This window comes from Pleurodeles waltl, chromosome 9, assembly GCF_031143425.1.
Source record: "Pleurodeles waltl isolate 20211129_DDA chromosome 9, aPleWal1.hap1.20221129, whole genome shotgun sequence".
Classification (NCBI taxonomy): Eukaryota; Metazoa; Chordata; class Amphibia; order Caudata; family Salamandridae; genus Pleurodeles; species Pleurodeles waltl.
In genome coordinates this window covers 34,898,803-34,926,227 of record NC_090448.1, presented here as the reverse complement: position 1 = coordinate 34,926,227, position 27,425 = coordinate 34,898,803, and the positions used below count along the sequence as shown (strand labels likewise).

At 47.9% G+C, this 27,425-nt stretch overlaps 1 protein-coding gene across 1 annotated transcript in view; it reads right to left on the bottom strand.

Moving 5' to 3' along the window:
• Window positions 1-27,425, bottom strand: part of PRKAR2A (protein kinase cAMP-dependent type II regulatory subunit alpha) — a 716,041-nt gene that overhangs the window by 546,894 nt on the left and 141,722 nt on the right. Inside the window, exon 3 of the mRNA XM_069206211.1 lies at window positions 3,594-3,646. Within this exon, the coding sequence (XP_069062312.1) occupies window positions 3,594-3,646 (53 nt within the window). The remainder of the gene's footprint in view (window positions 1-3,593; window positions 3,647-27,425) is intronic.

Here is a 27,425-nt window from a genome sequence, read left to right as displayed (position 1 = left end):
GGCCGCTTCCTCTGTAAACTCCCCTGGAGATGAAAGATCCCACTCCGGGGAAGTGTCCAGCCCACTGGCTGAGTCTAGGCCCTGATATTCCCCCAAGGGCTCAGCAATCTCTCCTTCTTCTAGTAGCGGTCTTTGGTACTCTTGTTCTTCTAAGAGCCTCAGTGTTCTTCTGCACGACCTCAACCTGGCCTCCAATCTCGGCGTCGACAGAGTTAGCCAACGTCCATGACACCGGCTTCAGAGTTAGCCAACGTCTATGATGCAGACCAGAAGAAGGAGACACACTACGATCAAAACCGGACCCATCCGGCGGCGGAGCTGATCCCATCGGCGCCGTAGACACCTGTGGCTCCGTCATCGGCGTCGACTGTATATGAGGCGACATCACCGGCGCTGCAGGCTTTTTAGGCGATGTCATCGGCACCGTAGGCCTATGAGGCAAAGTTATGGGCGCTGAACCGGCACCCTCCGCCAGATTTAAAGGCATGAACGGTGCTGACTTATAAGGGGCCGGGGAGCCCAATGTGAATGCCAAAGGACCCGTGGGACCAGCCGGTGCACCAGCAGGGGCAATAGCATTGAACATGGCATTCAAAAATGCCTCCAGATCCGCTCCCGGAGCAGGGAAGGCAGAATACCGCTGATCTTCCTGCAGCACTTGCGCCGGCTGGGCATCAGAATCCTGCAGCCCAGGTGAAAAGCGTGGACTCTCTTGGGGTGCAACCACCTCGAAGGCCGATGGCGCCGGAGAAGCCTGAGGGCTTTGAGGCTGTGGAGTCACAGTAGGACTAACCTCCCACGGCGCCGTCTAGATGGAGACCTGGATCGTGAACGACCTCTAGCCGAACGACGCAGAGTCTCGTGTCGGTGCCACTTCTTATGCTTCTTTAAAGAAGTATGTAAAGACGATCCGCGATGACTTCTGTGCCCTTCTTCACCTTAGCCAGAAAGAGTTTGGCTTCTCTCTCCTTCAGCGCCTTTGGATTCATGCTTTGACAGGACACACACTCCTCCACATCATACTCCGAACTTAGGCACCAAAGGCAGTCATCGCGAGTGTCCGTAACCGACATGCGACCCCGCACTCCCGACATGGTTTAAATCCCGACTTCCTAGGAGGAGACATTGTAACCAGAGACAAAAAGGACACCCTCAAAACAGTAAATAGAGCTGGGAGAAAACCGTTAGCGTCGAAGGCATGGGAAAAAAGGGAACTGACATCAGCATGTCGGCGACGACCTCTTGTTACCACGGTGACGCCAGACGTAGCCATGCAATTGTGACGTCCTCGTCGACGTGGAGAGCTGGGAAGAAGATTTTCCATCGAATGTTGGTGCATTGAGAGAATTCATAAGGTGAGGAATCCACAGGAGTTGTATCCATCAGAAGTGCTGAGCCAGGCATGGCATCAAGAGTCCTGAGAATCCCATGCTCTAGCCACAGAGTTTGAGGAATACAAGCCAGACTGAATAATCTGCTGGGTAGCCTGCTTGCTTTCCCAGGCCAGTTAAGAGAAGTGCCCCTGTAAGTGTTTCAGCAAATTGCTGTTAATGAGATTAGTCATATCCCATAAAGGATGGGTACTGCATCCCAAAAAACAGGTGGTGTTCAGACTTTAGCCACAAAATTCCCACATAGAACACTTTCTTGCCTACAGCTTTCAATTCTTTTATCTCCCCATTTGCTGGGGTTGCAGGAACGGTGCCATGGGAAAACTTCATAAAACAGAAAGTCTGAACACTTGACTGCCCAGCGAAGGATGGACTGAGAGGAAGGCAGGCTGTCCTGGAGCAGGCCGGTATTGTCTGGCTAGGTTTCTCTTCAAAGTAAGATGTCGCAGGCCTCACTTAAGTCATCAAAATAAACTCTAAAAGAGCATAATTGATAGAAAAGGTTCAGATGTTTGGATGGCAGACTGAAGAACTTCCACTAGGACATTTGCTTTGGATTTCATCAATGGAAGACGAAGTTCCAAAACTTTCACTGCCTCTCTAGCTCTTGGATGAGAGGAAGCGGTGTCTGGAAGTGGGTGCATGGGACAGTGAAACATTTTCAATTTTGGGGAGGTGTCTGTCCCACTAGCATCACCTAAGTCTCGGTAGGCCTCAGACGAACTGCAGAGGATCACCTTCATTGTCTGCTCTTTGATTGTCCAGAGAGTCAGTCACTTCCAAAGAGGTCATGAAAGGTTTCTTCATAGGAAGAAATGTGTTTATGACCATACTGTTGTTCCTCAAGGACAAAGTATGGCCTCTCTCCTGGGCCAGAGAAGTACTCTGTCATCCAGCTTCGAAATTGGTGCCACTAGTGCAGCCACAAGAAGGGTGGGTGTTGACATCTGTGGAGGAAGATGTACCAGAATAACAGTGGGACCAAGTGTCAGTGGGGCAACTGACAGCAGGACTGAAGGTGAGGGCGCCAAACAGGTCTGAGGCATGAAGAGTGGCAAATGGCACCAGGGAAGTCCAGCCAGCGAAAGACCATAAGGAGCCCCAAAAATACCCATGGGTCCCAAAGGTGGCGGACCACTTCCAGAGGGACCACTGCTCTCCTGAATAGTTCAAACATGGCTTTTAGGAACAATGTCAGATCTTGACCTGCAACAGGGAACCTGAGGTAGGGAGGCGGAGAAAGCAATGGCACCACTTGGATTCAAAATGATGTGCCAGATCAGGGTGCCAATTCAGGCTCCGAAGGCTACTCTACTGGGGTCGGAGAACATCTGAGGGGAGGCTTTCCTTTCCTTTGTGTATTGTGTCTCTTCTGCTTGTTTTTACGTTTCTTCTTGCAGTGAGTTGAAGCTGGGGACCGAGGTCACCTCAAACATGGCTGAGAGCATGATTATCCAGACAATCATCCCTGGCCATGAAGAGTTTTGCTTCCTGCAGAACTCATAGGACCTAGTGTCATGGTCAGAATCTAGACACCAAAGGCAGATGTAATGATGGTGAGTAAACAACATCGACCCTCACAATCCCCCACAAGGTTTGAAACCTGAACGTCTGGGAAGAGACACTGCACCTTTAAAATGATTCTGTAAAGTGGAGGAAACTCCTGCAAGAAATGTCAAAGAGCAAGCCACAGATCCGAGTCAAAGGTGCAGACAAAAAAGGAATGTGGAAGTTGGTAAGCTGTGACGCCGCTTTATGGCTCCAGGGGCATCATGATGACGCCAATCTGGAGCTGACAAGGAGTCAGTGCCACCTACTAGCATGGAAGAGCTATGGAAAAGCCTCTGGATCAAGTATAGCCCCTGGGAAATTAAGAAGTTAAGGAATCTGCATGGGAATTATCCATCCGAAGAATAGCCTTTAAATTGGCTTTAGCTCTGTCTTCACTTGAGACAGCACCCTCAAGTCCTCTTGGTGTGATATTTCCAGAGTACTATCTCATTCCTTCTAAGGGGTTAAAGTTAAGCACTGTTCAAATGAAAGGAAATACAATGTAATTGAAAGACCTTTTCAATATATTGTTAAAACTGTGCTTCAAAGTGCCAGCAACAGTGGATTAACTCTGCAATATCAGTAAAAAGTAAACAATATCCCTCAAAAGGATAACCTAAGTCAACTTTTTACTGTTTCAGCTGTACTTACTCTGGGCTCTGTGTCTTCCTCTTCTTCATCTGGGTTAAAAGCTTCAGCACAAACTGAAAGAAAGAAGAGGCAGTGACTGTAGCATAAGGTAAAACTGATTACCAGTTATCTTAATTCGGGTATATTTTCTTTTAGACTACACACTACAATGGTATTCTAGACACTTGCTTACATACTTAACTTCAATGTAACACAATATAGGTCAATTCAGAAGGTGGTGTGTACATTACCCTGAAAAATAGATGGAGGAAGCTGGCTCTGTATGTACTATATCAAAGTGCGATATAGTGTGCACAGAGTCCAGGGTTCGCCAGAGGCATAATAGAGGCTAAAGTAGATAATACTAATTCTCTCTTTGTGATAGTGTGGTCAAGCAGTTAGGCTTATCCGAGGGTAGTGCAAAGCATTTGTTGTACACACAGACAATAGAAGAAGTACACACGCAATGACTTAACTCCAGAACAATGGTTTTATATTGTAAAAACATTTTCTTAGTTTATTTTTAAAAACACAAGATTAAAGTTGCAGGTAAGTACCTTAAAGTTTTGTATTTCACACAAGTATCAACAGTACTTTGTTTTAAATAGGTAAGTAATGAACTTTCAGAATTATTGGCTAAAAGCTATTTTAAAAATGGACAGTGCATTTTTCAAACAGCTCCTTGGGGGAAGAAAAGTAAGATCTGTTTACAGATAAGTACAACACTTACAGTCTCAGTCTTCGGGTTTTATGAAGTCCACTGGTTGGGGTTCAAGTTCACCCCAAACACCCAAAACCAGCAACGTGTGGCAAGCCGGGTACAGAGGTCAAAGTTGAGCAAATTTAATGTGGGCTCCTATGGAGACAGGGGGTACTCGGAACCTGGTCAGGTAAGTACCTGCGACTTGGAGGGCAGACCAGGGGGCATTAGAGGAGCACTGGAGGGGCCACAAGTAGGTACCAAACACACACCCTCAGTGGCACAGGGGTGGCCGGGTGCAAACAGGACATCGGGTTTTCAATGCAGGTCTATAGGAAGATCCTGTGGGGTCACTCATGGCTGCAGGTGGGGTCTTGGGGGGGGGGGGGGGGGGGGGGTGTCTCAGCCACACCACAAGTTGAACAGGGAGGAGGGCTGCCTGCTGCACGATGAGGCACCAGGGGTCGGGTTCCACAAGGCCTGCAGGTGCAGTGTGTCCTTTAGACATCAGATATCTTCGTCTGGAGCACGCGGTCAGGGGGGTCCTTGGGATTCCCTCAGCAGGAGTCATCATGGAGGGATGAAGAGGTCAACCCAGGGTGGGCACTTCCTCACAATCGCCTGGGGGACCCTCTCTTGGTGGGTGGACCACCTGGACACAGGTCGTGGGCGTCGGGTGCACAGGGGTAAAGACTAACGCATCCGGAGAGAGGTGGGAGTCCTTGGTTGTAGGTTTCTTCAGACAGAGACGCTGTCCTCGAGAGTTCTTAGTCCTTTTGGGTGCAGGGCAGTCCTCTGGAGTTTACAGACGTCACTGGACCCGCCGGATGTGTCGCTGGTCTTTTTGCAGGTTTTTTGAAGCAGGAGACTGGCTGGTAGGGCTGAGGCCAATCTTCTCTGCTGGGGGTTTCAGCTTAGCAGTCCTTCTTGTAGGTCACCAGGAATCTGGTGAGCTGGGTTCAGGGAGGCCCTTAAATCTTAGATTATGGGGCGTGTTAGGGGTCAGAGGGTAGTAGCCAGTGGCTACTATCCTTGAGGGTGGCTACACCCTACTTGTATCCACTCCCTTTGGGGAGGGGGGGGGGGGGGCACATTACTATCCCTATTGGTCCCTGTCCTCCAAACCAAGATGGAGGATTCTGCAGGGATGGGGTCACCTCAGCTCTGGACACCTCAGGGGTGGTCCTGGCTGGGGTGGTCACTCCTTCCTGCTTTGCCTAACTTTCCTGCCGAATGTGCCGCCAAAAATGGGGCTTTGTCCGAGGGCGGGCATCTCCACTAGCTGGACTGACCTGGGGCACAGTAACCCAAGGCTTGAGCCTTTGAGGCTCACCACCAGGTGTTACAGTTCATGCAGGGGGAGGTGTGAAGCACCTCCACCCAGGAGAGGCTTTGTTTCTGACCAAAGAGTGCACAAAGGCACTCAACCCCATGTGGTCAGAAGTGGCAGGCTGGCACAGACCAGTCACTCCTACACTAGCAGTTGTGCTAACATACAGAGGGCATCTCCAAGATGCCCACTGCGTGCATTTTTCAGTAATTCCCACAATGGCATCAGTGTGGGTTTAATTTGCTGAGAAGTTTGATACCAAACTTCCCAGTATTCAGTAAAGCCATTATGGTGCTGTGGAGTTCGTATTGACAAACTCCCAGACTATACACAATATGGCTACACTGCACTTACAATGTCTAAGACTGAACTTAGACACTGGAGGGGCATATTGTTCATGCAGCTATGCCCTCACCTGCGGTACAGTCACCCTGCCTTAGGGCTCTAAGGCCTGCTAGAGAGGTGACTTACCTATGCCACAGGCAATGGTTTGTGGCATGGCACCCTGAGAGGGATGCCACGTCGACTTTGTCTTTTTCTCCCCACCAGCACACACAAGCTTGCAAGGCAGTGTGCATGTGCTGAGTGAGGGGTCCCCTAGAGTGGCAAAATACATGCTGCAGGCCTTAGAGACCCTCCATGGCCACAGGGCCCTTGATACCAGGGGTACCTTTTACAACAGACTTGACTGTGTGCCAGGGGTGTGCCAATAGTGTAAACAAAGGTATAGTTTTAGGGAAATAACACTGGTGCTGGGGATGGCATGGTGAGGTGAATTTATAAATCACTCCACACTCATTCCACATGTTTTTTAGGTACACAGACATGAAATTTGTACCTCTGTCAGAAACCACCTCCTTATGGAAATCCACTCTGGTAAAAATACCAATTAGGGCTTTGACTACTCCAGGGGCAGTAGTTGACCTAAGGGGAATTCCTTCAAGGTATCTGGTAGCATGATCCACTGCTATCAGTACGTACTGATTCCCTGAGGCTGTGGGAGGTTGAAGTGGACCCACAATGTCCACACCAACCCTCTCAAATGGCACCCCCACCACTGGTAGTGGAATGAGGGGGGCCTTTGTGTTGCCACCTGTCTTGCCACTGGCTTGACGGGTAACAAAGAAGCTACAAAACTCTTTTTGGGACATGCTGGGTCAATAAAATGGTTCAGAAGTCTGTTCCATGTTTTGGTTTGTCCCAAATGCCCAGCGAAAGGGGATGTGATGGGCCAATGTGAGGATAAACTCTCTAAACTCCCGAGGCACTACCACTCTCCTAGTGGCACAAGGTTGGGGATCTCTGGCCTCAGTGTAAAGGAGTCCAACCTCCCAATAGACCCTGTGGGAGCCACTGACATCTCCCTTCTCCTGATCAGCAGCTTGCTGTCTCAGGCCTTCAAGAGTGGCACAAGTCTTTTGTCCCTGGCACAACTGTTACCTTGTGGGCCCCCCTGGGCCCAAGAGCTCTACCTGATAAGGCTCCAGCTCCAGAGACTCAGTTCCTTCAGGGGATAATAAATCTTCCTGAGAAGAGAGGTATTGCTTCTTTTGCTGTTTAGAGGCTTGTCCCGCTGTCCTCTTACCTTTTCTCTTGGAAGGTTGGGCCATTATTCCAGGCTCCAACACTTTTTTTTTTCACCCTGTGCTCTGGTCTTCAAACACAACAGTCCAGGGATTCCCAGCATGGATGCATGGGTTTGAGTTCTACCTCAGCCCATGCTGAGGACTCCAAATCATTACCTAGCAAACATTATACTGGGATTCCAGAAGAGACCACTACCTGTTTCAGGCCAGTAATCAAAAATCAATTTTCTAAAGGCAATTTTAGTTGTGTGATCAGGTATTGGATGAGTAGTCCAGCAAATGCAAAGTCGTAGACCCTACCGCTGATCCACCAATGTAGGAAGCTGGCTCTGTATATACTATATCGAAGTGAGATATAGTGTGCACAGAGTCCAGGGGTTCCCCAGAGGTTTAACAGAGGCTAAAGTAGACAATACAAACGCTCTCTTTGTGGTAGTGTGGTCGAGCAGTTAGGCTTACCCGAGGGTAGTGCAAAGCATTTGTTGTGCGCACACAGACAATAGAAACACACACTCAATGACAATGGTTTTTGTATAGAAAAATATATTTTCTTACTTTATTTTTAGAAGATTCACGTTGCAGGTAAGTACCTTAAAAGTTTCTTATTTCACACAGTTATCAACAGTACTTTGTTTGAAATAGGTAAGTAATACAGTTTCTGAATCACTGGCAAAAAGCTATTTTAAAAATGGACACAGTGCATTTTTCAAACAGTTACTGGGGGGGGGGGAAGAAAACTCAGATCTGTTTAGAGTTAAGTACAACACTTACAGTCTCAGTCTCCAGGTTTTACGAAGTCCACCATTTGGGATTCAAGTTAACCCCAAACACCCACCTCCAGCAACATGGGGCCGGCCGGATGCAGAGGTCAAAGCTGAACAAATTTAACATGGGCTTCTATGGAGACAGGGCATACTCTGAATACGGTCAGCCAGCAGGTAAGTACCGGAAGGCAGACCAGGGGGCATTAGAAGAGCACTGGAGGGGCCACAAGTAGGCACCAAACACACCCTCAGCAGCACAGGGGCAGTTAGGTGCAAACAGGACATCAGGTTTCCAATGCAGGTCTATGAGGAGACCCCGTGGGTCACTCAGAGGCTGCAGGCGGGGTCCAGGGTGGGTTTCTCGGCCACACCACCGGTCGGACAGGGAGGGCCGCCTGCTGAACGATGAGGCACTGGGGGTCGGGTTCTCCAAGGCCTGGGGGCTGCAGGTGCAGTGTGTCCTTTAAGCGTCGGATATCTTCGTCCAGCGCTCATGGTCAGGAGGGTACTCGGGATTCCCTCTGCAGGTGTCGTCGTGGAGGGGTGGAGAGGTCAACACAGGGTGGGCACATGCTCACAATTGCCTGGGGACCCTCTTTTACAGGGTAGACCACCTGGACACGGGTGTCGGGTGCACAGGAGTCAAGACTCACGCATCTGCAGTGAGGTGGAGTCCTTGACTGTTGGTTTCTTTAGACAGAGCCACTGACCTCAGGAGTTTTTGGTCCATTTGGGTGCAGGGCAGTCCTCTGGAGTTGGCAGAGGTCGCTGGGCCGGCTAGATGCGTCGCTGGTCTTTTTGCAGGTGCCTTGAAGCAGGACACAGGCTGGTAGGTCTGGGGACAAAGCAGTTGTCGTCTTCCTTCTTATCTGCTGGGGGTGTCAGCTCAGCAGTCCTCCTTCTTGTAGGTCACCAGGAATCTGATGAGCTGGGTTCAGGAAGGCCCTCAAATCTTAGATTTAGGAGTGTGTTAGGGGTCAGAGGGCAGTAGCCAATGTCAACTGTCCATGAGGGTGGCTACACCCTCCTTGTGTCCACTCCCTTTGGGGAGGGGGGCACATTACTATCCCTATTGGTCCCTGTCCTCCAAACTAAGATGGAGGATTCTGCAGGGATGGGGACACCTCAGCTCTGGACACTTTAGGGGTGGTCGTGGCTGGGGTGGCCACTCCTTCCTGCTTTCCCTAACTTTCCTGCCAAATGTGCCGCCAAAAGTGGGGCTTTGTCTGGGGGCGGGTATCTCCACTAGCTGGACTGCCCTGTGGCACGGTAACCCAAGGCTTGAGCCTTTGAGGCTCACCGCCAGGTGTTACAGTTCCTGCAGAGGGAGGTGTGAAGCACCTTCAGCAAAGACAGGCTTTGTTTCTGACCACAGATTGCACAAAGGCACTCAACCCCATGTGGTCAGAAGTGGCAGGCTGGCACAGACCGGTCAGTCCTACACTAGCACTTGGGCTGACATACAGTGGGCATCTCTAAGATGCCCTCTGTGTGCAATTTTCAATAACTCCAACACTGGCATCATTGTAGGTTTATTGCGTTGAGAAGTTTGATACCAAACTTCTCAGTATTCAGTGTAGCCATTATGGAAATGGTGAGTTCGTAATGACAAACTCCCAGACCATATACTCAACAATGGCTATACTTAACTTACAATGTATAAGAATGGATTTAGACACTGTAGGGGCATATTGCCCATGCAGCTATGCCCTCACCTGTGGTATAGTGCACCCTGCCTTAGGGCTATAAGGCCTGCTAGAGAGGTGACTTACCTATGCCACAGGCAGTGGTTTGTGGCATGGCACCCTGAGAGGGGTGCCTTGTCGACTTAATCTTTTTCTCTCCACCAGCACACACAAGCTGCAAGATAGTGTGCATGTGCTGAGTGAGGAGTCCCCTAGGGTGGCATAATACATGCTGCAGCCCTTAACGACATTCCCTGGCCACAGGACCCTTGGGACCATAGGTACATTTTACAAGGGACTTAACTGTGTTAATTGTGTAAACAAAGGTACAGTTTTAGGGAAAGAACACTGGTGCTGGGGCCTGGTTAGCAGGGTCCCAGCACACTTTCAAAGTTGGCATCAACCCTAGGCAAAAAGTGTGTGTGTGTGTGTGTGTGTGGGTGGGTGGGGGGTTGGCTGCACTTTCCTACAATAGATATGGGTATAGATCTCAGTGAAAAAGGATAACGTTACCTTTATGGTGACTGTTTCTATTGGTTCATACATTCCTTCAAGTTAACACGGTGACATCCTAATAAACAAGATTTGCTACTGAAAACTGCTTCTAAAGGCATTTAATACAGAGCATTTTCAGACAATACCGTATGCGTTCAAGGATGGTTCTGCATTTGCACAAATGTGCAGACTCACCCATTCCTTTTAATAAAAAAATGCACGAGCACAACCCACGTCTTGGCTTGCCATGCTGGTGCAATGGTTAAAAGTGGTTTAATGAAGTCTCGCCTACTAGACAGCACATGCTCTCTCTATTGCAAGATATACTGTTAACCTATCAAGAACAAAGAGGGGGCTTTAAGTCAGTCCTTTATTTACAATTTTTTGCCCTTCCTCTTAATCATATTTGTCTGCTTTTTACTTGTGTGCCAGCTTGTTAAATGTTGTGCTTGGCCCTCTCATTGAGCATTGCCTGTTATGCCATGCTTTTCAAGCATTATTTTTTTACTTCTGGGTTAAGCACTCCATGGGAGTGAATGTGTTATCCAGTCATCTCTCTTGTGTGCTTCTCTCCCCATGCACTGTGTTGCTCTCTGTCATCTATGTGCTAATACCCCCTTCTTCATGCAACGCTCACTCTTGTGTACTTACCATATTGCATTTTTTGACCATGTGCTTCTCCCTTGCCCTCTAAACGATGCTGTTGCCGGTTCCTCTCCCCTATCCACACTGCCAATTGCTTTTCCTCCCTACCTCCGCGCTCAGTGTTTTGCCAGACCTAGTGGGATCAGAGATAGACATCTGTCTGTGACATCCCCCACAGGACCTAAACCATGAAGATCTGTTGGGTGCATGGTGCCGTGCAGACTGGAGAAAAGTTGTTTTTTCCAGAAAAAGCCTTAAAAAATGAAAAAAAAAAATATATTCACGGAAACTAGGGGTAGCTCCTAATCCGCAACTGATGGGTGGCGCTTATATAGGTATTCTTATATAGGTATTCAAACATCACATCCGGTGTGGACGTCAATGTGACACCACACACTCCACCTTCTGGAGTGCAGGGTACTGCTCCAAACTCTTATTAAACTTTATTCCTTTCAAGTGCTCTAATGCCAACTTTGATTTGATTCCAAAGAGATGTGTGCCACCAAATGGCATGTCCATGAGAGATGGTTGGGTATCCCTAAAGAAGTCCATGCATTTCATCCTTGTGTGGCTTCGAAGCCGGATCAAGTTACTTTGCTGTGTCTTCGCCATACTGAATTATTTGTTGGAGGTTGGCACAAAGGTTTTCTGGGGCTGCGGGCAAGATATCACTCTCCATGCCCCACAACATGTGCAAGTAACGCCCATGGAGACAACTTAAGTTTAAATACCTGATGGTAAGGCTGGCAGAGAACATCCATTCCTTGAATACCCCAATACATTTCGATGCTCTGTCTGGCAAGGTGATTGGAAATGCAATTGCTTTTAGCCGATTGGTGGAATCCTGAACCACAAGGCTCCCTGGTGCTGAAGGAGGAAACGTTGTTACCACCGGTGGGGGTCTGAGTCGCCAGGCTATGTTTCTGATGACATGGAGCAGGATCCTCGTTTTGTCCAGGTGCCGAAAAGGGTGTCTCTGTTAGAGCCTCACTAAATGGAAGGAGTGGTTGCAAATAGGTCTGCCCTGGCCGCAGGACATCTGTAAGTACGTTTGTTTTAACGTCCACCGAGGGTAGCTGCAGATTAAGAGCTTTTGCCAACCTTCTTATGACCAAAGCGAATTAGAGACTTTCTCCTGTAGATGGCTCAGAAAGAGCGTTAAGGCCAGCTTCTGGTGAAGAGCCAAGGTCACTGGCCTCCTGGCAGTCCAGAAAGATTCTCATCATCATACATTTGAGATTCATCATCATCATCATCATATTGCTCGAGGAGTGACAATCTATGTGGTAGCAGAAGCATGTCAGAATGAGGTTGTGGAAGATGGCACAGAGGGTGCTTTATTGATCAAGGTCTCTGTGGATTCCCTCCTGAGCCCGAAATTACTATGGCTCTTCCTAAGGTGTTGGGCTGTGTCACTGACCATATATCAACGTCCAAGAAAAGTGGCATATATTTGCCACCGTATGAGGAGTTGGAGCAAGCATCAGCCCTGGAATCAGAGCCAACATTGGAGTAGGGCTGAAAGCATAATCAGTATCTGGAATGGATCTGCCAAGCGTAACCCAACTGAAAGCACTCTGGAAGGGTAATGTAAATCAGCAACATAGCCTCCTTAAAGGCCTGAATCTGGACTCGGACTGGAATGGGACTAGTGAGGCGGGTCAATGTGTTGGTGGGTGACCGGAACAAGATCTGGAGGTATACCAACATGCATGCAATGTCTCTTGACAGGAGTGACAGGAAGGAGGATAGCTGTGTTTGTACCTCTTTTGTTTTTACTTCTTGGACCTAACTGAGGATTTGGAACGGGGTGACTAAATTTCTTAAGAACAACCTCATGACCGAGAAAGTGTCCTCCACTTCAAACAAGGAGTGGGCCTTCCAAGCCTTCCTACAGTGCTTGGAGATGTAGAGTTCTGCCTTGTGGAAACAACTAATCTCCATGAGAGTTTGGAGAAAGGGCTATGCTAAACCCTTAACTTACCCAAATTAAGAGACTAGTGATTCCAATCACTAAGTGCAATGTGTTCCTAAAGACTAGTAGTGGACTTTCCTGTGGAAAGTTACCAGTGACAAAGTGGTATGGCAATTGCAATTGTCTTATCCCACCGCTGCATCACCAATGTAGGAAGCTAGCCTTGTGTGTGGTGGACACCTATGATGGTGTCACCTTATACCAGATCCAGGTATCCCCTATTAGTGAAGTGTGGGCTGTGTCTAGGAAGCCAGGGGTCTCTAGAGGTAGCTGTGGATGAGCAGCCAAGTTACTCTAGTAGAGACTCTATCTAGAAGCAGATTCCTTATCTTAGACTTTCCTGGCGTCAGCTGGGAATCTGGAAATTTTGCTGAGCAATACCCTTGCACGCTCCGTCGGATAGCGCCGTTCAGATCCGCATGGCATCAGCATTCTTGGAGCAGTCTGTGACGTCACTGTCACCTATAAAGGCACCACCCAGGTGCGCGTACGTCAGTTCCTTTTCCACTAACTTCCACGCCAGAAGCGCAGAGCCATGGAAAGAACTAACAGTTTATCTGTACAAAAACTAGGCCCTGAAAGGGACAATCCCTGACCCTATTAGACACGTCCACAGACTGGGCGGGCATGGGTGGGTGTAAGGAACCTGTATCTAGATAGAGTCTCTACCAGATATTGCGTTACCAAAGGTAAGTAACTTGTTCATCTGATAGAGACTTCTAGCTGAAGATTCCTTACCTTACAACAGATACGCAAAACCATAACCTCTTGGCGGTGGGCTGCAGACAGATCTTCACACTATAAAGTCCAGAAGGACCGAACGAGCAGTGTCTGTCTCTACGGACCTGACTGTCTAGACAGTAGTCTCTTGCAAAAGTGTGCAATGATGCCCATGTTGCTGCCCGACAGATATCCAGGACTGGAACACCTCTTGCTAGCGCAGTGGTAGGTGCCTTGCCCCTGGTGGAATGAGCACTCAGGAGGCTGCTTCTTGGCCAACTTAAAGAAGATCTTAATGCAGAGAACAACCCAACGCAAAATGGTTCGTTCCTGCACTGCCCAACCCTTCTTTGCTCCCACGTACCCCACAAAGAGTTTGTCATCCATCCGGAATATTTTGTGCGGTCAAGGTAGGACGACAACACTCTTTTTGGGTCCAGCCTGTGGAGTCGCTCCTCTTCTTTAGAGGGACATGGTGAAGCAAAAAAGGTGGGCATGGTGATGTTTTGACCCAGGTGAAATGGGGTCACCACATTAGAAAGGAAAGAGTAATGAGTTCCAAGTACCACCTTGTCCAGGAACATGGTGAGATACAGCAGCTTAGATCAGAGAGCCTGCATCTCACTCACCCTCCTGACATATGTTATTGCCACCAAGACGGCTGTCTTGATCATGAGCAGCCGGAGAGGCGGTTATGTAATGGCTCAAAGGCAGCACACATGAGAAATGTGAGAACTAGATTAAAGTCCGACTGGGGCATACCAAAGGGCGTAGGGGGAAACATATGTACAAGCCCTTTCAGAAATCTATGTACAATAGGTGATTTGAATAATGAAGGCTAATCAGGCAGCCGAAGGAACGCTGATAAGGCAGAAAGATAGCCTTTGAGAGTGCTCAAGGCAGAAACCTGCTGGACAAAGGATACGATGAACAATGTCAAGAGAGAGAAGCAAAAAGACGATCAATAGATCTTTCTATAAAATAATTTACAGATCATTTCCAACAGCAGGCGTATACAGTCTTAGTGGAGGGATGCCTGGCTGCTAAAATAACTTTACAGACTTCGGGAGGAAGGTCGAAGGCTGTCAACTGTTGCCGCTGAATTTCCACGCATTAAGGCGCAGAGTGGACTAGTTCGGGTGGAGAACCTTCCCCTGCTGCTGCAACAAAAGACTTTCCCGAAGGGGCAGCCTGATCAGAGGATCGCTGCTCATTTTCAGAAGTTTAGGATACCAGACTCTCCCTGCCCAGTCAGAGCCACCTGGATTACTTGGGCCCTGTCTTTCTTGATCTTCTTGAGAACTCAGGGCAGAAGTGGTATGGGCGTGCAGGAGGCCTGAACTACACATGACAAAAAGCGTTGCCAAGTGAGTGCCGCCTTCGAAACTCCAACGTGCAATCCTGCTGATATTGTGCGATCTCTGTCCAGGTGAACAGATCGAACCAAAGCTCTCTCCACTGCTGAAAGAGTCCTTGTGCCACCTCTGGGTGGAGACACCACTCGTGTCCACTAGGCATCGACGACTAAGTTCGTCTACCCTGGCGTGCAGAGAACCTGCCAGGTGTTGAACCACCAGGGTTAAGCCCTACTGTTCCAGCCATGTCCAGAGAAGCAGGGCCTCTTGCAAAAGGGTCCACGACCCCACACTGCGCTGCTTGTTGCAGAACTAAATTGCAGTGGTGTTCTCTGTGAACACCTTAACCATCTTCCCTTTTACAAAAGGAAAAAATGCTTTCAATGCTAGTCGGATAGCCCGGAGCTCCAGTCAGTTGATATGGAGTCCGGATTCCGCCTGAGACATGAGGCCTCTGATCTCCACCTCTCCCAGATGGCCGCCCCATCCCAGACATGATGTATCTGTCACTACTATGAAATCTGGTTGGGGAAGGGAGAGGAGTCTGTCTCAGACCCAATCACAGTTCACTAACCACCACTGAAGATCTTTTGCAGTTCCCTCCGAGATCTGAACTGTCAGTGAGATTCCCCTGATGCTGTGCCCATTGGAACATCAGAGCCCACTGAAAAGCCCTCATACGCCATCTGGCATATTTGACTTACAGGACGCAGGAGGCCATGAGACCCTACAGCCTCAGAGTCTGTCCCATCAAAATCCAGGAGAGGTGGAAACATCGGAATCATAATCTGAATATCCTGGACTTGCTGCTCAGAAGGATATGCCCAAAACTGCACTGTGTCCAGAAAAGCTCAGGTGAAAGGGAGCTTCTGAGAGGGAGTCAGGTGTGACTTTGATACGTTTATAGTGAACACCAGCAAATGCAGGAGGTTCGCCGTAGTCTGAAGGTGGGTGACGACAGCCTGGGGAGAAGGAGCCTTCAACAGCCAGTCATCGAGGTAGGAGAAGAATGAAACCCCCGGCCTGCGCAGATGAGATGCTACCACCGCTGTCACTTTGGTGAACACCCAAGGGGTACTGGTGAGACCAAAGGGGAGCAAGGTAAACTTAAAATACTCGTGGCCCACCTTGAACCGCAAGTAACGCCTGTGGGCAGGCAGGATGGGGATGTGAAAATACGCATCCTGCAAGTCCAACGCTACCATCCAGTCTCCTTGGTCTAGGGCAGACAAGACCTGAGCGAGAGTGAGCACTTTCAATTTCTCCTTCTTGAGGAAGAGATTGAAGTCCTGCAAATCTAGAATACATCAAAGGACCCTTGTTCTTTCTGGGTATCAGAAAGTAGTGGGAATAACAACCACTGCCTACTTCTGACATCAGGACCCTTTCTTTTGTCAAGAGAGCAGTAACATCCTCACAGAGCAAGACTATGTGATCCTCCATCAGCCGTTCTTTTAACGGAGGCCTAGAGGGAGGGAAAGACTGGAAGAGGAGGGAAGAAAATTAGTTCTCTTCCAGGGGATCCTCATCAATAGTCATAAACATTGAATATTCCCGCCCTTGTGCGGGGACCCCGGAGCATATATATCTATAAAATACATACATATTATCATGTGTAAAACAGCAATGCAGGCTATAATCATAAATAGGCTAAAATGCTTTATTTCTATGCAAGTTTTTTTTTTTTTTTTTTATATTATAAAATCACAATAGATCATAAATATCTACCTAAGCCCCAAAAACTGGACTTAGGGAAGTAAACAGCAGTAAATATCAGAGAAAAATAGAAAAAACCACATTGAAAAACAATGAAGCATTCTTAGCCAATAGGCTGCATGCAGGTTAACACAGGAGAACCATAAAAACTTTGGCAACGTGCCTTTAAGACCCTGAGCACCTCCAGTATCCCACCATGCCTCAGGGGTGAAGGGAAGGTGACAGTTGGTTCACAGTTAGGTCAGTTCTTTTTTCCGGCTTCTTCTGAGAGGATCCTGGAGCATTGAGCTCTCAGTTTTTCTGAGTTTTCCTCAGAAAAATTCTTTAAAAAAGCGTTTTTTCACTTTTCACTCGACAAGTAACATCTTTGTCTGAGCTAGGAAGGTTTTTTCTGACAGAAAAATGCCATCTCTTTTTGTAAAATGTCCCTCTTGTGGGAAGAAGAAAGCCCAGTCAGACCCACACTCTCTGTGTATTGTCTGCCTGCCACAGAGTCACTGTCCTGACACCTGCAAGTATTGTAAGAACATGTCAAGGAGGACTCTCAAAGACAGAGAGAAGATCAGGCTACATGGGCTTCAGGAGAGGAAAAAGTCAACATCCTCTTCACTTCCCAGACCTACAAAAGAAGGAATGGCCCGATCGACGTCGACAGGTAGGATTGTACCTGTTTGTTCTCCATCGACGTCATCGGCACCACCGTCTCACCGGCATAGATCGCCGTCGACGGCGACCAGAGCGACGTCGAGGGACAAAACGTCGAAGCATGGACACAGGGGTACATCTCCGTCGACGGCAGGCCGCCGTTCGGCGTCGAGTCATCTCCGGCGCTCCCGTTCGCCGTTGAGAACGTCTCACCCCTTGGCGTCGAAGGACACGACACCAAAAACACCTCGACGGCATGAACATCCGCCGTCGACCACTCGCCACTCAACGTCGAGACACACGACGGCGAGTAGGTCCAGGTCCCGCGATAGGCGATCGGCGTCAAGACACTCGACGGCAAGACCTCCGACGTCAAGACCTTCGACGTTGAGAGCAGACCAGCCATCGCAACCTTCGACGTCGAGGATGCAATCGACGTCGACACAACCTTCAGCTGTGTCACAGGCAGTAGAGCCAGCGGACAAAGCTCCCTCACCGGTGGTCTCTATAAGGAGTGCATCATCCCATTCCAGAGCATCGGGGCATGTTTCTCCCATCACAGCATCCCCGGATTCACAATACTCGAGGATGTATTCTCCTACTGCCTCATTACCGAGAACGCCATCGCCTACAGCTAGAGCAGGACGGGCTCGTTCTGCTTCTCGTCAGCCGACCACAAGACCTGCACACTCTGCTACAGCCTCTCGGAGCAGGTCCCGTTCCCGAAGGAGAACCAGGTCACGAACACCACGCAGAAGATCACCTTCTTGGTCTTCTTCAGGATCGTCTGTGGGGCGCTACTCCCCCACACTCACAGATTCTCCACCTGCTAGAATTTCCCCGGTGGATGATATCACCACTTTTAATGAGTTTCTTCTAAGGGGAGCGCAGAAGCTAAATATTGAGGTACCGGAGCCGGCCACCTCATCCTCAGTTATCTTTGAGACCCTACAACACAGATCAGTCTCGAGAAAACTGCTGCCACTAGTACCGGGTTTGCTGCAACCGACTATGGACACTTTTCTGTCTCCAGCCACTCTCAAGTCTGCCCCGGCTAGGATTCAAAAGAAATACAAAGCTCCGGAACAAGATCCTTTATTCCTGCGGAAGGATCCGCCACCGGACTCTGTGATCTTAGCCGCAGCCAGAAAAACACACTCTGTGGCATCATCTTCCACAGTCCCCCCGGATAAGGAGAGCAGACACCTAGACTCTCTGGGGAGAAAGATGTGCGGTACGGCGGCATCTGCTATGAAGGTCTCCAGCGCCTCAGCACTTCTGGGCAGATATGACCGCTCTCTGTGGGACTCACTCCACTGATTTACAGAAAAGTTGCCCAGGGAAGATAGACAGGACTTCCAGGAAATCTTGCAGGAAGGGGGCCTAGTATCTAACCAGGTCATCAGCGTGGCGGCGGACGGGGCGGATTTGGCTGCGCATGGGTATGCGCACGGAATCTGCGCTAGGAGGTCTTCCTGGCTACGGCTCACGGGTCTGAAACAGGAAGCACAGCAGCGCATTTTGAACCTCCCATTCAGCGGGAGTTCGTTGTTCGGTACCCACGCGGATGAAGAGATGGCCCGAATGAAAACGGAAGTCGACACGATGAGGGCAGTGGGCCTGGAACGTAAAAAAGACTTCAGGCGGAGGTACAGGCCGTATGACAGACGACCATTCCAGCAGAGGGTTCAAACCCCTCACTGGTCTCAAAGGCCACAACAACGACAGGGACGTCCCCTGTTTCAGGCACGTAGACCCACAAGAGACAGAGGGTCAAGTAGACCTCAACAGTCTACAGCAAAGACACCATCAAAGCAATGAGGCATTGCTTCCCTCAGCACTGTGCACCACTCCGGTGGGGGGAAGTGTTACGCATCATCTTCGCGAGTGGCACTCAATCACAAAAGACAAATGGGTGCTCAATATTGTCGAACATGGCTATTCTCTCCTTTTCAAAAAACCTCCTCCACACTTGCCGCCAGCAAGGTGTTTTCCTTCTCATCTCAGCCTGCTACGCAAGGAAGTTCTCGCACTCCTACAAAAGAAAGCTGTAGAAAAGGTTCCTCCGGCACAAAAAGGAAAAGGGGTGTACTCCCGTTACTTTCTGGTGGCGAAAAAAGGTCAACAGGGCCTCTTCAGACCAATTCTGGACTTACGGCTCCTGAACAAGTACATAAGAAAACAAAAGTTCAGGATGCTAGCCCTTCACCAGATTGTCCCGCAACTGCATCAGGGAGACTGGATGTGCTCCATCAACCTACAGGATGCATATTTTCACATCCCAATAGCAACCAAACATCGGAAATTTTTACGTTTCCAGATAGCGTCACAGCACTACCAATTCAGAGTCCTTCCATTCGGCCTGAAGTCTGCACCCCGAGTCTTTTCAAAATGTGTAGCAGTGGTAGCGGCACACCTTCGAAGACAAAAAATATTCGTCTACCCCTACCTGGACGACTGGCTAGTGAAGGCCTCATCTCCGGATCAGGCGAGAAAACATCGAGATATCGTTCTAAGAACTTTCGAGTCTCTAGGTCTTCAAATCAACCACGACAAGTCAAACTTGATTCCAACACAAAACCTCCACTACCTGGGAGCGATACTAAACACAGAGCTCCAAAGAGTATATCCTTCGGAGGAACGACTTTTATCAATCCACAGGAAGTGTCAACATCTATTAACAGCCGATGCACCTACAGCTCGTCAGGTGACATCGCTTCTGGGCTCCATGGCTTCATGCATCTTCATTGTCCCGAATGCCAGACTACGCATGAGGCCCCTTCAGGAGGCATTAGAGAACAATTGGAGCCAAAAGACTGGTCACTGGGAGGACAGAGTTCGACTACCAGCAGTGGCTTTTCAATCACTACAATGGTGGATGCACAGACCTCACCTGTCGATAGGTTCTCCGTTTCATCAGACAATTCCAGTCGACACTCTGGTAACGGATGCGTCTCTTCAGGGTTGGGGTGCTCATCTGGGTTCCTTCCAAGCTCAGGGTCTGTGGTCCGACAAGGAAAAGAACTATCACATAAATCTTCTGGAACTCAGAGCAGTCCATCTGGCTCTCAAATCTTTCTCTCCATTGGTTCAGGGGAAATCTATCCTAATTCAGACAGACAATACAACCACAATGTATTACCTGAACAAACAGGGGGGAACAAGATCACTACCTCTGTCTCGAGAATCCCAAACGATATGGCATTGGCTCCTGGCCAGGGGAATGTCTATCACAGCGGTACACCTGCCAGGTCAGCAAAACGTAGAGGCAGATTTCCTGAGCAGACATCTGGAAGACGCGCACGACTGGGTGCTACACGACGAAGTCGTCGAGGACATCTTCGGTCAATGGGGTCGACCTCAGTTGGATCTCTTTGCAGACGAAACAAACAAGAAATGCCCAGACTTCGCGTCCAGGTTCTGCCGTCCGGGATCTCAAGGGAATGCCCTGTTGATCAACTGGTCAGGGACATTTCTCTACGCCTTTCCACCGATTCCCCTCATACCGGCAGTAATCAACAAATTTTACAACTCCAGAACCAGAATGATTCTGATAGCGCCACAATGGCCCCGCCAATTCTGGTACACGGACCTACTCAACTTATCGGAAAGACCTCACAGGAGGTTGCCGTGCAGACCGGATCTCCTGAGCAGAATGGAAGGCAGAATCCTACATCCCAACCTTCCCTCTCTGAGCTTGACAGCATGGCTCCTGAATTCCTACAGTATGGGCACCTAGGGCTCTCACAGGAGTGCATGAGCATCTTGAAAGAGTCAAAACGACCTTCCACACGGCGTTCTTACGCTTTTAAGTGGAAGAGATTTTACATCTGGTGCTCTCAACAAGGTATAAATCCCATACGAGCTCAGGAGGACGTCATACTATCCTATTTACTTCATCTGGCGAAGTCTGGTCTGCAGGTATCTTCTATTAAGGTTCATTTGTCTGCAATTACAGCGTATCGTAAGTCGCCTTCTCAGGAATCCTTCTTTACGATACCTGTAGTCAAGGATTTTTTAGAAGGCTTGAAAAAGATTTTTCCTCCCATTCGGAGACCTTCTCCTCCATGGGAACTGAATGTAGTCCTGTCAAAACTTATGGGCCCTCCCTTTGAACCTATCCACAAGGCCTCTTTACAGCACCTTACGTGGAAGACGGCTTTTTTGGTGGCCATTACTTCAGCGAGGAGGGTCAGCGAAATTCAGGCTCTGTCTTGCAGAGAACCGTACACGGTTTTTCACGATAATAGAGTGGTTCTGCGAACTCACCCATCTTTCCTTCCGAAGGTGGTGTCAGAATTCCATATCAATCAGACTATATCTTTACCGACTTTCTTTCCCAATCCGGAGACTCCGGCTGAGAAAGCATTGCATTCTTTAGACTTAAAAAGAGTGCTGAAATTCTATTTGGACAAAACAAAACCGATTAGACATTCTAACCATTTGTTTCTGAATTATGGTCATTTAAGAACAGGAGAGGCAGCGTCTAAACGAACTATATCAAGATGGATTGTGTCTTGTATTGTTAACACTTACCAACTGGCTAATAAGCAATTACTGGCTAGGCCAAAAGCGCATTCCACAAGGGGAAAAGCGGCTACTGCTGCCCTCCTTAACAATGTACCAATTTCCGAGATTTGTAAGGCTGCTACATGGAAGTCTGTGCATACCTTTACTAAGCATTACTGTTTAGACTCGGATGCAAGAGCGGATGCCCAGGTGGGGCAGGCCTCTCTTAGAAATCTATTTGCATGAATATGTATTCTTTCCTGCACTTCTTTCGGACAGTCCGCAGAGTTTAGGGATGGGCTTGCTAATCTATTCAATGTTTATGACTATTGATGAGGATCCCCTGGAAGAGAAGGATTAGTTACTTACCTGTAAATCCTAGTTCTCTTCCAGGGGTATCCTCATCAAAGTCATAAACAACCCACCCTCCTCCCCGGACTTAAGTCTCCTAGAAGTGCAGGACAGATTATCTTTCTGATCAGTTACACAGATTGTCACCGTAAAAAAGTACTGACCTAACTGTGAACCAACTGTCACCTTCCCTTCACCCCTGAGGCATGGTGGGATACTGGAGGTGCTCAGGGTCTTAAAGGCACGGTGCCAAAGTTTTTATGGTTCTCCTGTGTTAACCTGCATGCAGCCTATTGGCTAAGAATGCTTCATTGTTTTTCAATGTGGTTTTTTCTATTTTTCTCTGATATTTACTGCTGTTTACTTCCCTAAGTCCAGTTTTTGGGGCTTAGGTAGATATTTATGATCTATTGTGATTTTATAATATAAAAAAAAAAAAAAAAACTTGCATAGAAATAAAGCATTTTAGCCTATTTATGATTATAGCCTGCATTGCTGTTTTACACATGATAATATGTATGTATTTTATATATATATGCTCCGGGGTCCCCGCACAAGGGCGGGAATATTCAATGTTTATGACTTTGATGAGGATACCCCTGGAAGAGAACTAGGATTTACAGGTAAGTAACTAATCCTTACTTACCAGTAACTGCAGTTCTCCAGTATTGGTATCTTTCATAGATTCACATGCTTGAATCATCCCCGTCGTCGAGGTGGGAGCCTCACGGTAAGTTTAAATATATAAAGCAGTAAGTCAGTAAGTTTAAAACCAGTAGGCCTCAGTAGGCCTTATAGGCTATTTTACAGTCTATCCCCTTTGTTTTGTGAAAAGACCCAAACTTCAGTGTCAACCAATCAGGATTCAGCCCCTCCCAAACACTCCCAACACAGGCTGAATTCCCTCAGATTTTCTAGTAGAAGTGTGAAGTTTAATATCTGTATAATAGGGGAGCCTCTGAGGGGAGGAGGGTGGGTCACATGTGAATCTATGAAAGATACCAATACTGGAGAACTGCAGTTACAGGTAAGTAACTAATTTTCTTCTCCAGTATTGGATCTTTCATAGATTCACATGCTTGAATCAGAATAACGAGCAGTAATGTTTGAGAATAAGCGAATTAATTCGACTGTCATTTTATCGTAATTCTCTAAGTGATCTCAATCACGTTAGTATGCATTTATATATATACACATATATACATATATATATACACACACATATATATATATATATATATATATATATATATATATATATATATATATATATATATATATATAAGAAAAATAGAAAAAAACCTGTATGGCAGAAAATTATGACAAAATATATGTTGTTTTGAGGTCTGCAAAATGTTAACACAATATGAAAAAGCGTTGATATTACGAGTAATTTGAAGCGAAATCTTAGAGTAAACCACACTGTTATAAAATTAGATATTAACAAGACTGAGAAACAATATCGTCGAACATACCTTGAGTGTGGTGGTGGGATGTGTAAGAGGCTCACCTTAACAAAATAAATGCCTCAGCACTGCCTGTCCCACTGCTGTATCAACGTTACTAGTTTCCTCGAGACAATAGTGCTTTGTAAACGTATGCTGGCTGGACCATGTGGCCGCTCTGCAGATGCTATGTAGTGGCACCCCAGCAAAGAGTGCAGCTGAAGTGGCTACCGATCTTGTAGAATGGGCTCTCACCTTGCTGTGGAGCGGTTTACCGGCTTTTGCATGGCAGAATTGAATTGCCAGGCCAATCCATCTGGCTATAGTCTGTTTGGACACCGCATGTCCCTTTCTCGTTCCGCCAAATGCAACAAATAATTGGTTAGACTGGCGGATGACTCGTGTTTTCTGTAAGTAAAACTTTAGACACCTTTTTATATCCAGGGAATGTAATGTCCTTTCGGCTATCGTTTGTGGATTTGGAAAAAAGGTTTTCAAGATGACTGGTTCATTCAAGTGAAACGTTGAGGGAACTTTCGGGATGAACTTAGGATTTGTCCGTAGGATCACACCGGAATTTGTAAATTGGAGGAAAGGCTGTTTGACAGTGAAAGCCTGAATGTCGCTGACTCTTTTGGCTGAAGTAAGAGCTAGTAGTAACGCTGTTTTCCATGAGATGAATTTTAGATCGGCTCTGTGGATCGGCTCAAAGGGAGCTTTCATGAGCTGCATTAATACAACATTCAGGGACCATAACGGCGGAGGTTTTCTCCGGGTGGGAAAACACGAAAAAGGCCCTTCATGAATTGTTTGACAATTCTTGTGGAGCATAATGAGACCATGTGTGGTGATCTACGGTACCTCGAGATTGCTGCCAGATGCACTTGAATGGAGGAATATGAAAGTCCTGACTTTGCCAAGAGCAAGAGATATGGAAGTATCTGCTCTGGAGGAGCGGAAAAAGGATGTATACCTTCTGCTGCACACCATATACAAAAACGTTTCTATTTAAGTCTATAGGTTTTGTTGGTAGTGTCAGCTCTAGCGTTTGCTAAGATGTCTCTACACTCCGAGGAAATGTTGAGATTTAGATGCTCATTGTATTCAGGAGCCAAGCCGACAAATGAAGAGATGACGGATCTGGATGCCTGACTTGTCCCTGGTGCATCGTCAAGAGAGTCGGATTCTGTCTGAGTTGCACATGTGGCTGTTCGGAGAGCATTAGGAGGTCCGTGTACCAGACCTGTCTGGGCCATCTGGGAGCTATGAATAGGAGGCGACACCCCTCCGTCTTTAGTTTGTTGATGACTCTCGGAATGAGCGGGATCGGAGGAAAAGCGTAGTCATAGACCCCGGACCATCTCATCGAAAACGCATTCCCCCACAAACCTTTCTGGGGAAGGCAACTTGCGTAATACTGGCATTTCTTGTTCTCGAGCGTGGCAAATAGGTCGAGGTTCAGTTTGCCCCATAATAGAAAAAGTCGATTGAGAAGTGTCTGGTCTAGCTCCCACTCGTGATAAGGTATCACTGTCCTGCTCAGGGTGTCTGCCAGAACGTTGGTTTGTCCTGGCACATGCTCCGCTTTGAGTGAAATATTGTGCTTGATGGCCCATGTCCAGATTTCTTGAGCTAGCTGCGAGAGTTGTAGGGATCTCGTGCCTCCTTGCTTGTTTAGATAAAACATGCTGGTTGTGTTGTCCGTCCAGATTAAGACGCTTGAATTTTGTAGTTTTGGCAAGAAAGCTTTTAGAGCTAAGTGTATTGCTTTGAGTTTTAGGTAATTGATGTGGAGTTGAACCTCTTTTGCATTCCAGGATCCGCTGATTTGCAGGTCCTGGCAGTGTGCACCCCATCCTTCGAGAGAGGCATCCGTTGTTACTATGTAACTGGGTGTTTGATGAAGGAATGAAAGTCCGTTTGACAAATTGGTTAGTGTCGCCCACCACCTCATGGTGTTTTGCATTAGAGGCGTTATGTGAATCTTGTCTTCGAACAAACCGTTGACCTGGGTCCATTGTATGTCAAATTGCTCTTACAGGGGTCGCATATGGAGCCTGCAGTCTGGGACTAGCAGAATGCAAGATGAGATCATCCCTAGCAATGATTTGTAGATGCGGACTGAAACAAACTTTTTGGTAGAGAGTCTGCGTGCTAAGGAGGTTAGTTTTTGTTTCCTCTCGTGAGACGGGTACGCTTTGTTGTGGACCGTGTCTAATATTGCTCCTAAGAAATTTAATACTTGTTTGGGGTGAAGCTGAGACTTTTGGTAGTTGACTACAAACCCCAGGCTGTTTAACAATTGAAGGCAATACGAAATATAACGTATCACTTGTGGCTTTGAGGGTGCCTTTATGAGCAAGTCGTCCAAGTAAGGAAAAACCTGGATACCCGACTGGCGGAGATGCGCTGCTACCGGAGCCAACATTTTTGTGAAGATTCTGGGGGCCGATTTGAGACCGAATGGGAGAACTCGAAATTGGAGGTGCATTCCACCCACTCTGAACCTGAGGAATTTGCGGTGGTTGCGATGTATGGGAATATGAAAGTAAGCATCCTGGAGGTCTAGGGATGCCATCAGATCTCCAGCATTTAAAAGACGCAGGACATCCTGAAGTGTTACCATCCTGAACGACTGTTTCTTTAGAAACTTTTTTAGTGCTCTTAAGTCCAGGATGGGGAGCCAGTCCCCAGAGGGTTTCTTTACCAGAAAGAAGCGGGAATAGAATCCTCTGTTCTTCTGAGAAAAAGGGACTGGCTCTATCGCTGCTTTGCCCAGCATCACTTTTACTTCCTTGAGGTGTTGGTTCATCCTCGGGGTGGTGGGCCCGATGGAGGAACAGTTGGTGGTGTTTGCGTGAATTCCAGAGTATGACCTCTAGCCACTATATCGAGCACCCATCTGTCTGATGTTATAGCCGCCCATTGAAGGAAATAGGAAGTGATGCGACCTCCGACCCTCGATATTGGTGGGGGGAAGAATGCTGGAATGACTGGCGGGTCATTGTTTTCTGCCCGTATATCTTCCTCGGGCAGCTCCTCTTCCTCTAGTTGAATGTTTATAAGCTGCGGCCGGTGGTAACCTGTAATGCTGCTGTTGCTGGTGGTACTGATGTCGTAATCCTGTGGAGGAAGACTGATACTGGGATCTGTACTGTTGGTATCCCCCTCGAAAGGAGTAACTTCCTCTTCCCCTTGCTCCACGAAAAGGTTGCTTTTTATATTGAAGGGTACCTACAGATTTTGCCGTATCCGTTTTGATGGCCTGTAACATGTCGTCGACATGCTTCCCAAACAAACTCTCACCATCAAAAGACATGTCGAGAATGCGACTCTGGACCTCGGTCGAAATGATGTAGCCTTTAGCCACCCTTGCCTGTGCAGGACTGCTGCGCCAGCCAATTGCCTGAACCCAGTTAGAGAAATGTCTATTGCGCTGTCTATAATCTCTGCGGCAACCCTTTCTCCCTCCTGCAACACCTTTTTTGCTTCCACCTTGACGTCCTCTGGCAGGAGATCCAAAAAAGCAGACATGTCTGCCCACTTTTGGCGATCATATCTTCCCAGGATGGCGAGGGAGTTAGCCGCCTTAACTGTGACCGCTGCTACAGAGGAGAATTTTTTACCAATGTTGTCTAATCTCCTCCCCTCCTTGTCTGGGGGAGATGCTATAGGCGCGGAGGGGTTTCTGGAAAGTCGCTGCGCTGCCTGTGAAATTACTGAATCAGGTTTTGGCTGTGACACTAAATAGGCTGGAGAATCATCCGGGGCCTTGTACTTCTTCTCTAGTCTTGGCATTTTTGAAGGCACTGTTGCAGGATTTTTCATTGCCTTCAAGCCTTCCTGCCATAAGAAATCTACTATGGGTATCGCTCTTACTGATCTCTTTGATGGTTCTTTGAAGTCGTAGAGAAAGCACTCTGTTTCATGAG